This window comes from Nycticebus coucang, chromosome 5 (genome assembly GCF_027406575.1).
Source record: "Nycticebus coucang isolate mNycCou1 chromosome 5, mNycCou1.pri, whole genome shotgun sequence".
Lineage (NCBI taxonomy): Eukaryota > Metazoa > Chordata > Mammalia > Primates > Lorisidae > Nycticebus > Nycticebus coucang.
The window spans coordinates 1,572,083-1,585,452 of record NC_069784.1 but is presented as its reverse complement, the minus strand read 5'-3'; the positions used below and the strand labels follow the sequence as shown (position 1 = coordinate 1,585,452).

At 46.8% G+C, this 13,370-nt stretch overlaps 1 protein-coding gene across 2 annotated transcripts in view; it reads right to left on the bottom strand.

Moving 5' to 3' along the window:
* PDE4B (phosphodiesterase 4B) overlaps positions 1–13,370 on the bottom strand; it is a 383,978-nt gene that overhangs the window by 105,469 nt on the left and 265,139 nt on the right. For both annotated transcript variants that reach the window (XM_053591241.1, XM_053591242.1), the window contains 3 exons: positions 11,513–11,707; positions 5,140–5,176; positions 4,960–5,030 (listed from right to left, as the gene is read on the bottom strand). In XM_053591241.1, coding sequence (XP_053447216.1) covers positions 4,960–5,030; positions 5,140–5,176; positions 11,513–11,707 — 303 coding nt within the window. The remainder of the gene's footprint in view (positions 1–4,959; positions 5,031–5,139; positions 5,177–11,512; positions 11,708–13,370) is intronic.

Sequence of the window (13,370 nt, the reverse complement as noted above, 5' to 3'; positions counted from 1 at the left end):
CGAGAGCGCCAGTTGGAAAATTGTGGTGGGTGCCAAAGGGAAATGGTGCTGGTTGCCTGATTTTCAGCCATGCCTATGGAAGAATCATAGAAGTTATGTGCCAGCGACTGAGGCTGGTGACATGGATGGCAGGAATAGGAGGACAATCTGGGGACAATATGGCCACAGTAGCTAACACTCTCCAGCCCTGGCCAGCACCGTGGGAGACTGCAGGGTGGCTGAGAAGACGGGAATCCCAGGCCTGCAGCTGGCATCTTCCCACCACACGGCCCCGGAGATTCGCTGAACCTCTTAAGCATCTTCCTCACTTGGAGGAGACAGGCAGCAATGAACATTTATAATGTGCCGGGTCCTGTGTGAGGGGTTTATGTCTATTTCCTCGTTTAGTTTGAGAACACTTGGCTAAATTCTTTCCAGCTCTGAATGCTCAAGATTTTAGGATTCCCTGATAATTTAAATCCCAGGCCAAAGTACACAAAAATGAAAGATACCTCAGACACTGAAAGAAACTAAATGGTTATTAATTCTTTCCTGAAGGCTACATGCATTTTGACGATATTACGCCTTGGAAGAATGTTTATGCAAGCGAGCTGCATGATTTCCTGGTAGTCACATGCAATACCCATGATGTTAGTGGCACAGCTGAAAGTGGCCCTCCTGGGCTCCCAGCTGCTCCTCCGGTTTCAGGTTGGTGAGTGGCGGGCACGGTCACTCCCACCAGATAGATCACTCCTCCCGTCTGTCTGAAGCCACATACGGAGTTGCTGCTATTACTGATTTCAAGTACATTCTTAAATGCCTTAAGAATGCTTATCTGAATTAACAACTGTAAATGAAAGCCATATTTTCAAAATTAAATCCTGGGACAATGGAAATATAGGTTTTAATTTGCAGCAAGAAATGCAGGTCCTGTCAAGCACCCTCAGTGGGACATTTCATGGAGGTTCGAGGAAGCCGCCTCCACAGGAGCTCTGAGATTTCCAGAGCAAAATTTCCAGGTGGCAAAGCTCAAGCAGACAATGGGTGGCCTTTGTGTAGAGCAAAGAGCCAGAAGAAAAAAGAAATCTTCACTTCTGAGAAGTAAGTTCTATGTGGGAGTTCCTTCTCGTGTAATAAACCACACCATCCAGATGTCTCATGAGAAGCACTCCAAGGACATAATTATTGCTTAAATGTTACCTTCAAGAGGGGGAGTGGTTCCTAAAATCAAGTCAAATATCCCAGAAAGCAACCTCTGAGCTCCAGAGGCTCACAGCTTCAGCTGTGAAGGCCAAAGTGTAGGGAGAGGAGCAGGGCCCCTACTCCCAGCAGACAGGCCCCCTACTCCCAGCAGACAGGCTCCCTACTCCCAGCAGACAGGCCCCCTACTCCCAGCAGACAGGCTCCCTACTCCCGGCAGACGGTCTCCTCTGCAGGCCCTTGTCCCTGTCTGAGGGAACTGACTCCCCAGAAACAGAATGGAATGGAGCACAGTTGGCAGACCCTCGGTTTCCCACCTGCCCCACCAGTTCGCTCCACTGATGGCTGACCAATGGATTTCCCTGAGGTCAGCTCCCTGATGGCTGAACCCTGACATTCAGGTCTGAGCCTGGGCTGGACTGAGGAACATCAGCCTGCTTTGTGACTCTCCACTTGTAAATATCCTGCTTTAAGCTCTGGTTGGCAAGAGTTGGTTGCACAGTGAAACTTGAAATCAGTTAGCAAGACCAAATAATCTCAGCACTCCGTGAGGCCGAGGTGGGTGGATTGCCTGAGCTCACGGGTTCGAGACCAGCCTGAGCTAGAGCGAGACTCTGTCTCTAAAAATAGCTGGACATTGTAGTGGCACCTGTAGTCCCAGCTACTTGGGAGGCAAGAGAATCGCTTGAGTCCAAGAGTTTGAGGTTGCTGTGAGCTATGACGCCACAGCTCTCTACCGAGGGCGACAAAGTAACATTCTGTCTCTCCAAAAAACAAAAACGAAAAAAAACAAGACCAACTCTGGACCCACACAGGCTGGGCTGCACAAGGTCCTTAGCTGCAGCCGCCTTACTGCTGAACCCCACTTCATTGGGCAAGTGTGGTTTTCTTGGATCACAGGTGACACATAATTTGAGGTGTGGTCCTTAGTTGGAGAGTCAGAATAAGGTCTGGGTTAGTTCTGTGTACAGCCCCAAGGCTAAGAAAAGACTTGATTCTTGAGAAAACAGCTAGTGCTGACATATTTGTTAGTCACCAGGGTTAGCCTGGATGCCCCAATACTATTGGCAGAGGAACCCCCAGCCCAAGCCCAGGCCTCATCTTCACCTCAGAGGGTGCAGTGTTGCTCCTGAGTCCAGCTACACTAAAGAAGGCTTTGAAACATGTGCTTATTAATCACTTCACCTCCATCCCCAACTAGTGCTCTGGTTTAAGGCTTCACCCACCGATTTTAATTCCTGAAAATACTATCTTGGCTAATGTCTCCACCTTCAGGCTTTCTAATCTTCATCTATGTCATAAGTTTTTCCTAAATGCTTTTCTGTTCAGAAGCCTTCACGGGTGCAGTGAAGGGAAGGACCCTGTGGTGTGAGTTAGGGTGCCTGGTTTCGGGGGTGAGTAGATGAGGTGTCCTCATGCACAAGTCCATTAACCTCCCCGAGCTTTGTCCCTTACCCACAGAGTGGGGTCACAGAACTGTCATGAATGTCATTTCTGGGGCCTTTAACTGAGATAATGCACGTGAAAACCTCACTGTTACGTTGCTCTGAATGCAGCAAGAGAAATCTAACTATGATAACAGCTCACATCTACTGAGCACCTGCTCTGTGCTAGGTGCTATTTTATGTACTTTACAAACATCAACTCATTCAATCTTCTCAACAACTCTCTTCTATACATTAGGAAACTGAGATATAGAGACAGTAGTCAGTTTGCCCACGTACATAATTTTCGACAGGTAGAACTGGGTTGTGAAGCCAGTGAGTATAACTCCAGAGGCCGTATCCTGTAAAGAAAAGAGGCAGGGATACGGGAGAGATTTTTTCCTAAAAAAGTAACTGGTGGTCTTTCCCCCAACATATGTATGATGGATACTTAGGGAGAGTAACTCTATTTCAGGCATTCTGTTAATTCTTGGAAATTCAGGGAAAAATAAGCATAATTCCCACTCTTAAAGAACACACAGTCTAGTGGGGGGAGAGACCCAGAAAGAGTGTGATAAGGTTTTCAGAGTATCGTGGGGCCAAAGGAGGCCCACTCAGCCAGACTTGGTGGGTCAGGAAGAGCATCTTGGTGAAGGTGATTCTAGAGATGAGTCATAAAAAACAACCAGCATCTGACCAAGCAGGGGAAAGAGATTTCTTGGCAGAGAGAATAGGAGGTCCATGTTTAGGGTGGGGAGAGCACTCAGGGAATAACAGACCAGGACTGTGGAACGTGTTCCTATGGGGACAGAGCACTGGTCTGAGGGTTCAGCACCGTGTCCTCCAGCACATCCTATTGGGATGTGAGCCCCCAAGGGGCAGAGGACTTGCCTTTTTGGTTACTATTATATCATCAGTAAACATTTGTTAAAGGCTGGATGAACAGCATGTACTAAATAAACACTTGTTAAATAAATTAACAAATAAATGAACAAGGAGAGGCTGGGCCAACCTCTAGGATTTTCACAAACAATCTATATTTCAATTGTACTAAATATAAACCTAATCAACTGTCAATCAGGTTAGCTGAAGCTGGATCATTGAAGGGCCATGGGGGCCAAGAGCCAGCACTTAAACTTATCTCAACACTCACAGAAGACCCACGGGAATGCCTCAGACTGAGAGCGGCACATCAAACAGCCTGTGGGAAAGACCGTTCTCATGGTAATTTGGAGGAGAGACAAGGGGAGAGCCTTGACAGGAAAGACTGCACCAGGCACAGAGTCACCTACCAGGAGGCCCCGCAGTGGTTACAGACAGTGACAGGGAAAGCGGGCACTCCCAGCAGTGTTTACACCCTCCTTTAATTAGAAAATTAGAAAGCCAAAGGATTGAGGACAACTTCACAGACGTTGGGGAGGCAGGGCACTCCAGTGAACACTGGGGGGGAAAAAAATCAAGAGTTGTAGGTTCGGGCTCTGGTAAATCTCTAGCTTGTGACATGGTTGTTAACAAGTCACTGGATTTCTTTTTTATTTATTTATTTTTTATTTTTTATTTTTTTTTATTAAATCATAGCTGTGTACATTGATATGGTCATGGAAGTCACTGGATTTCTGAGCTTAGGTTTCTCCTGTAAAACAAAGAGGCTAAATTGATGATCCCCAAGGCCTCTTCCAGCCTTAACATTCCAGGATTAAGGATTCTGGGAGCTCCGAGCCTTGGCACGGTCCTTCTCAGTGTGCCGACGAGGGGCCAGCCGCACAGGCTTGTAAAGTGAACTGATTTTGGAGAAGAAAGTTAGTGCAGGGAATGCCAAATTCAAATTCTTTATTTTATGGTCAAAGAACAAGGATCAGCAATGTTGACTGAAATGACCCAGATCAGGCAGTTAACCGACGGCAGAGGAAACAATTTCACTCTACTCATTACACTGTGGGAACCTGTTCATGTGTTATCCCTGAACAGGCAACATGAATTTGAACTTTTTGGAACCTTTAAGTTTGAATATTTGAATGTATTCGCAGCTTATTCAAAAAGACTTAATAGAATTTATGATTATTACTGGCCTAAACGGTTAAAAGTGAACAAAAAAAATACTATTCTTTCATTTGTTGAACTCCTGCTGTATGCTAAGGGTTACAAGTGCAAAGGTTAATAAGACCCAGCCTAGATACTTTTAAGGCCTCACCAATTCTAAACTACTGTAGTACTCTATCCTATTTTAAAATTTTACTGTGTATTCTCTTCTAGCATGGAGGATAAATTTCCGTGCAATAGTTGTTTTCATAAAATCTTGTTCAGTATGTTTTACTTTTAGGGAAGGGATTCATAACTCACAAAAGTCACTGCTTACTTGTTGGCTGTTCCATGAAGGTTTGTCAGTACAGTGAAATTGTTTCTCACACTCCGCAAGCTGGCAAGGACCTGCAAGAAAATGTTTCAAATAGTCAGAGATTTGATCTAGGGTCAAAATGATCTAGGGTCAGAGATCACGCTTAGAAGAGGGAGAGGGAGCCAGGGCCAGCAGACCTACCTGAGCAAAGGGAGTTACGATCAAGTCATCGCCATGTCTGGTGAGAAGAGAGAAAAGGAACATTTAGAAATGCACTTGAATCATAACTGTGACATTTATGTGTAACGTGGAGCTCTGTCAGGGTTAGTGACACACATTTGTACAAGTCCCCTGCTGGGGTCTGAGGCAGAACTCACAACCAGGCATCAACAGGTACCCACACAGGGGGAAGGAAAAAATATAATAGTACCAGATTCATCACTCCTGGATTCGTGGTGACTACAAGTAAAATCATTTGCAAATAAGCACATATCCTTAGGGTATGTTCCCACTGAGTAACAGACCCAGGGCTCTGTAATTCAAAGCGACTTGTGGATTTGGTTGCCGGAGTCAGGAAATTTAAAGAGAGGGTTGCTCACAGGGACACACACAGTCGGAAAAATGCTGTAACAGTCTGGATAAAGGTTAACTTGGGATTTCCTGGCTTTTGTTGATTTGAACCACAGGTCTAAAGCCATTTAAACACAGATTTCTATCTGGAAATCCCATTACTTTTTGTTTTGCATGTAACTTTTTTCTTTAAGTACCCAAGGAAAAGCTTTTAATGGTAGTCCAATGCTAAACCTACCATAACCACACCATTGCAATTCACTTTGCAATGATGGGAAAAGTCAAAAATATATTTTCAGAGTTCCTCCTCCCCTCCTCCTTCTCTCCCTCTCTCTCCCTCTCTCATACTTCTGTGGGTCTACCTAAGCCCACACTCCGCACACTGTCAAAGGTCGTGAAAGACAAGTTGCCCTGAGCTTCAGTTACAGAATCAGGCCACAGGCTGTCTCAGTGAGTCACGACAGCAGGTCAGACATTGATGACACCAAGCTTCCCTCCTTGTCCCACCCGCTTCTCACGATTGTCACACAAACACGGCACCTCCTCTGCTAACTATGGGTGTGACCGATAATGACGAGGCCCCTGCCCCGAGCAGGCACTAGGCGATGTGGGATCCAGGCTGAACAACGCACTCACCCACCTGGGCCTCCGCCCTAGCACAGGCTGTAGACTTGGGGGTCTTACCGAATACGATACTTTCCTTCCCATCTTTGTCTTTAGCTAGAAGTTTCCATTCAATGTAAGGTAGCAAATTTCTTGTGTGCCTACTTTTTACGTTGGCAGTAACAGGAATACTAACAGCGAGAATTCTTGGCATGCTCACCGTGCGGTAGGCCTGTGCTGACATTCTACATTCATGATCTCATTCACCTCTAACCATGAGGCTGTGAGACAGGTGGTCTTTTAAAATTCTACTTTACAGGGTTCCTGCTCTGTCATCCAGGCTGGACTGCAGGGGAGTCAGGTACTCTCAATATTACTGTTTTACAGTTAAGCAACTGCTCAACTCACATGTAGCTAGCAAGGGGAGAACTTGGACTGTCAGATTCCAAAAACATGTGCTTTTAAGCACCAGGCTTCCTACTTTAGGACGATGCTACATAGTTGACAAATTAAATTTTACAGAATCCATGATCAATCACCCTCCCCTGCAAATTAAAATATAGTAGGAAAGACAAAAAATATTCAAAAAACTTAAGAGACATTGAAAGATAGAGCGAACATACAAACAAAAGGGATATGAGAAAACAGTGGAGTCCTGAGCAGAAAGGAGCAGGTGGTGGGGTAGTTTATGGCTCATGTTCAATGCTGAGGGACCAGCTGAGAGTAAACACGGACATGGGGAAGGAGGACTGACACAGGGCAGGAGGACGGACAAGCAGGCATTTGGGCTACAGATTTGTGGTTAGTGATGACGGGAGGGTGGTTGAGGCCATGACAGGTGCCTCCTGAGCGGGGAGTGCACATGATGTGGGGGACTCAGAGGAGGAGCCTCAGGGGAGAGATGGAATGAAGGATGGAGAAAGACCGCTGTGTTAAGAGTGATGTGCTGAACTGCGTTGAGGGCTGCTATTTTTTTGGGATGAACTTTGAGATGGTGAAGGATTCTGCACTTTGTTCTGAATTCTGATGTGAACTTCACATTGTTCATATGACATCAGGTGAGTTAAGGACAAGATAAGGGTTTAGCAGTGGTTCTCAACCTTCCTCATGCCACGACCCTTTAATACAGTTCCTCATGTTGTGGTGACCCCCAACCATAAAATTATTTACATTGCTACTTCATAACTGTAATTTATGGAATTATGAATTAAAATTCATAATTTTACTGTATGAATTGTAATGTTACTGTAATTGCTACTGTTATGAATTGTAATGTAAATATTTGATATGCAGGACGTATTTTCATTGTTACAAAGGGGTCATGACCCACAGGTTGAGAACCGGTGGTTTAGAGTGGAGCAGATCTGCTACGGCTCCCTGATTTCCAGAGTCTAAATAGTCAGGTCTCAGATTTAGAGTTGAGCAGATCTGCTACGGCTCCCCGATCTCCAGTCAAGTATAAATAGTCAGGTCTCAGGCAAACATCGTGCCCTGAGCAGACGAATTGACAAACAAGTCGAGGACTCACTGAAAATGCATGACGAAAGGTCAAAGGGAGGTCAGCAAACCTTATGGGGCACAGCAGGGACAGGCCTGGCCTGTAGACGTTGTGGCGTCAAGGAGGACGGCACAGGCAGCAGCAGGGATGGGCTGCGGAGCCCGGGCCCGGCTCCCTGGTCTGAACTGCAGGAGTGTGGGCTGCGCAGCACATACGGCTGGGAGAGGAACTCTGGGGTTCTATGGTATCAGGGAAGAAACAAAACAAAACAAAAAAACCTCCCTGCTGAGTATGGCCAGAGTATTTATGGGACTATTCCTAATTTTTTAAATTCATAATTCCATAAATTACTGATCAAGAATCAAATGGCATAGAAGCCACAAAACATGTGGTTGATGATTGAAAACGTGCGTGTCTTAACCTCCTGAGCCGGCAGGAGGCAGCAGGCTCAGGAGCGGGTGGGACCCCCGCTGCACGGGCGACATCTGGTGACAGAATCAGCACAGCACAGCCTCGCAGCCCCGCTGGGGATGAGGGTCTGTCTCAGGATCGTCTGCTCTAAACAACCAACGGTTTCCAGAGGCAGAAATCCTGCTTTTCACCTACACTCTACATCGTATTTATTAATTAATTCCTCCTGTGTCTGCTCCTTCACTGGGCACAGAACTTCATTTGTCTTTTTCTTGTAGCTGATTTTAGCCTCTCACATGAGGAGATGAGTGTCAGAGTGTTTCAGAGCGCAGGTTTATAACCAAACGGCTTCGGTCTGTCTCTCAGCTGCACTGATAAGTTTCAGCACTTACAAAACGGGCTTCACACTAAGTGATTTTGCCCGGCTAGGGGCTGGTGAGTGCCTTCTCAGCATGTCCAAGACAAGACAGGCTAAGCCGTGATGTTTGGCAGGGGAGGCGTGCTAGAGGTATGTTGACTTAATGACATTTTCAGCTTAGAACGGCTCTTTCAGGACATCACCCCACTGTTAGTTTGGAAGCATGAGGAAATAGAGGGTTGCTATCTATTTCCAGCTGGTAAAAGCTGCTTTAAGATGCTCACACCTGCCCCCCACTGCAATTGAGAGGGCTCCTGTTTTACACTGTACACACAGTGTACAGAGCATTTCCATTCACATTATTTCACATGATCCCAGGGAATGGTGCTGAGCCTAAAATGTCCCTCTACCTCCCACTATGATCAACCACCAGCTGCTGGTGACCCTCGTGTGCAGCTGTGTTTGAACTGCCGTGGAGTCTGGGCTAAGTACGTCCCTTCTGCTACTCTGCAGACCGTAGCCTCCCCAGGGGCTCCTGACTAGTCACAGGCTCACCCCCACAACCATTCTTCACACCTAAATCAAAGCTATCTTTCAACAATGTACCTGATTACATATTTTCCTGCTTGAAAGCTTGTAGCTGCTCCCCACTACTGTCTGCAGCACTGAGGCCAATTTCTCCGCACAGACCCTTCAAGGTTCGGGTCCGGCCCTCCCTCCTGCTCCCTGCTCACCACTTCCTCTCCCATCATGTTCTTTGCCCATGCTGAGCTCTGGGTTCCCAGCATGCTGCCCCATAACCAGAGGGTCAGCACGTGGCCTTCCTCCCGCACATCCTCCAGCCCGCCTAGCTCCTTGGCCACCTTATAACTTCCTGAAAGTGACTGCTGGCCCCTCTGGCCAGACCTTCCCAAGCCCCAGGCTTCTCCCCACAGCTGCCTCATTGGAGCCATTAAAACTGCCTGTTGACTTACAAATCTTTTAGTGCCCTTGAAGACACAGAAACCATCTTATTTGTTAACAAAGTGCCTACATTTAAGTAGATATTTATTAAAAGAGAGAATGAATTTGACCCTTGCTTCTTACCTAAATTTAAAGCTGGCAACACTGCGTGCGTCTCAGTTAGGGAGAACATTTTACTGGTCAGTGAAATTGAGAGGAGGGTGAACCACGGGAGCGGGAAAGCCGGGGGAAGAGGCCTGAGAACCACAGCTCTGTGTTCAGACCTAGTTGGACTGTGATTGCCAAGGTCTCTTCAAGTTTGAAATTTCTATTACCTTTTAATTCCAAGTAAGGAAACATCAGAGTTTAATCTCGAATTTGTTTAGTGTTTGGGGGAGACCTGAACGACCCTGTGATTTGTCATACTGTTTCGTATGAGTTTGGGGAACTGTTAACTGGGAAGTTAGTTTGGAGATTCACTTCCAAAATTAGTTCACAGAATGATTAGCCTTTTACCTGCAAGATACTACATGAGTAAGGATCGAATTATCCCACTCCCACTATGAAATCTGGAATAGAAATAAATGTTTTATCTTGGTAGGGAAGAGAATTCCTAGAACATTCAAAGCCCCATCCACACCTTTGTCAGAAATGGCCTGGGGTTTCTACCTGTTTCTACCTGGTGGAAAAGATGCTACTTTGCAGCTTGTAGAACAAGGGAAAAAAGAGTCCATGAGGCACTCCAGCCCACCAAAATGAGGGAGATTCCATCTCAAACAAAACAAAACAGAATTGTGAATGTGACCATCGTTAGCCACACCCCAGGACATAGCACGAGACACAGTCATGGGATGGGGGGAGTTTCTCAGGGTCTTGGAGCCCCAGACTCATCGTCTGTGGAGTGGGGATCATACGGGTGTCTGGCCCCGGCAGGGCTGCTGCAAAGATTAACAGAGACAATGCGAAGAAGCTGCCCCACATTGGGCGTGCACTGCACACCGGTGCCCTCCGTGCGGAGCTGTGTGTGCACCTTCCCATCTTTCTTATTTAACGGCCGCCTGTGAGTAAGAGATCTGCTCATAACTCCTCTGTGATTCGTATCGTGTTTTATCTTTTATCCACCAGAGCCTGGCACCATGCATGGCACACAGAGGAGATTCAGTAAATATTTAGCAAATGACTGAAAAAAATAAATGTTGGCCCACGTAATGATGGAGATATTTTAAGGCTGGGGTGCTTCTATTAAAATTTTCTGATAGAAATGCCTTGGGGATGAGGCCACAGTACTCTACCAAGGGCGACGTCGTGAGACTCTGCCTCAGAAAAAAAAAAACGCCCTGGGGAATATTCTCTTGCTAGTAGCTTAAAAATGCCCACTTCCCCTTTCACAAGAGGGTAAAATTGTTGGCTTCTTTCCCAATAGCTGGAGAGGACCCAGTGGAATTTTCCAAGCTGCAGACTATAGGAAGTTACTGATACTTTTATAACATTCAATATTGAAAACCATTGTATGTGTGCCCAGAAACCTTTTAAAGCATGAATTCCAGCATCCAATTTTATTTGATTTTTAAAATGTAATAAACAAGTGACACAACTCTGGCCTTGTTTTTTTTAAATAAAAATAGGAGATTTACAATTAATTGCAGCGAAACAAAAATAACAGCAGTGCTTAATAGGGCTGTAGAGGCAACAAGTGGGCTTTGTGTTAAAGTCCAGAGAAGAGACACAGGCCTGCGGCTGGATGACAGCTTAAAAAATGTCACCGGGCAAAGGCCACCGAGACAGAACACATGTGACCAACCACCGTCTTTCTCTCTGCTGGAGCCTCATGCAAACTGCATATACAACTAAAAATTCAACTGTGATCCGTAATAAGTGTTCAAAAGTTAAGATTCTCATCTTGCAAATGATTCAGCAGTTCAGGAAATGAAGCTCAATCAAAATTTCTAAAAAATACCAGGAACAGATATAAACTGGACAATGTACCTAAGGTTTTTAATGCTCTGGCAATCCCCAGCCGCACGTTCCTCAAGCTACAAAGATGTCCCTAAGACGGCCACCACTGTCATCTCTGCTCACTTTGTCTTTTTCCTCCCTTCCCACGGGGTAAAGGGGACAATGGCTGCCGCTGCCCCAACAGGGTCAGAGAGGGGGTGAGTGTGAGGCCAGGAGCCAGGCAGGCTCGTACTTACTGCTCGCTTGGAAGTGAAGAATTTCTCGACATTGCCTTTGGTGACAAGTCATAGTCGCTGTCTGATCTGTAGAGAAAGGATTCTCTGCGCTGGCTGTGCCCAGGGAAGGTGGCGTGAAGAACCAGCCCAGAGGAGGTGCTGGCCTGAGGGTCCAGCGGGCTCCGGCCTGGGGAAGGGCCATTTTCCACATCGAAGCTTAAAGAGAAAGCAGGACACCCTGTTATAGGCGGTTCACAGAGGGGACACACACTGGGGCTCACATGAGGAGCACACCGCGTTGAGCACTTTACACACTATGGGAAGTTCAAATCCTCTAAACACCTCTGAGTCGAGGTCACAATTCCCACTTTGTACACTGGAAACTGAGTCCCACTGGCGCTCAGCCCTGAGCCCACCACTAGCAAATGGTGCCTCTGGAACTTGAACCCAGGAGCAAACACCAGGGCCTTGTCTTCTGAGACACTCAGAAGCCAAGACAAGATAAAGTGACCTGGTGACAATGAGACCCTCCAGATGGGGCCTGGGCACAGCTGAGCTGTCAGACTGAACCATCCTGGAGTGAGTCTCCCTAGCTGGAAAATTTGTTCTATAAATAAATATATCACAGCCTCATCAATGACATCACAAGCATATTCTGGAATGTTTCAGGAAAAAATGTCACTCGGGAAACCTCCACTGGCTAAGTTTGTGGGAGGCCCAGCCTGAGATTTAATATTTAGATGAAAATTTAACCACAGAAAATGACTTAATTAATCTGATGACACCAAATTGCTCTCCAAGGCTGCAAAGTGCTCTGGCTCCTCAGAAAAGTGCCATGAGGCTTCCCGGCTCCGCACTCGGAAGAGGGGCCTCAGGCCCAGAGCCACTGAACATGCAGAGGGCAGCAGAGATCACGTCTCTCTCTTTTTGCCCCTTCCTGCTGGCCCCTGGCCACTGTGCCCACGTCATGCTCCTGTGGTCCCACATGCATTTTCCCTGCACACGCCACCTGTCTCAGCCTCACACTGTCAGTAAGTCCCTTCTTTTGCATTTTTCTAGAGCACTCACGGGTCCCAGCCAAAGCTCTGCAGAGGTGTTGGAAAGGGGGCTGGGCTGGGGCTCCCTTCCCAGTCAGACCCCAGCAGTGAGCTTCCTTCACGCTCATCCAGCCACCATCATCCATTTCTACATTCTTGGTTCTTTTCTCTCACTCGTTCTTACAGCTGCTCTCTTTGGGTGGATTTTTCCTATATTTCTTTAACTGACAAAGTGCTTTTTTTCTTGATATATTATTCCACTTTCTCTTAACAACCCTGTAAAGTATGCAACGCGATTGATCTCACTGTACATATGTGGCAAGTGAGGCTCAAAGTCACAGGCCAGCAGCCTGCAGAGCAAGGGAGACCAAGTCTTCCATCTTATTCCTTACAAGTCCACATTGCCCTGGTCTCAGAGTTCCAGAATGTTCCAGAATGACCCCGGCTGACTGAGGGCAATCTCCCTTCAGTCTCTGCATTCCAACACGAATTACGGTTGGTAGGTTTTGTTGAAAGACGAACGAAGCAGTGACAGAATGCGAGGGGTAGTGTTTGCTAGGAGGCCATCCTGGGAAGCTGCCTGTGGACCACTCACAACCACAGGTGTCTGATGAGCAGTGGCAGGTGAGAGGGCAAGGAAGAGCCGCAGCAACCTGGCATGGACTTGGGCTGTCTGAGAGCCACAGATGGGTTTTCTCAGCAGGCTGATGGTCTGGGACGAGGCTGCCTCTCAAAGACTGCAGGCGGGGGTCATTCACACCAGCCTGTTCGCCCGCCTGCTAGAGGGAGAGCCATGTCCTAGGCCATGTATGTTGCAGCAAGTGAAAGTATTAGAAAGGTGA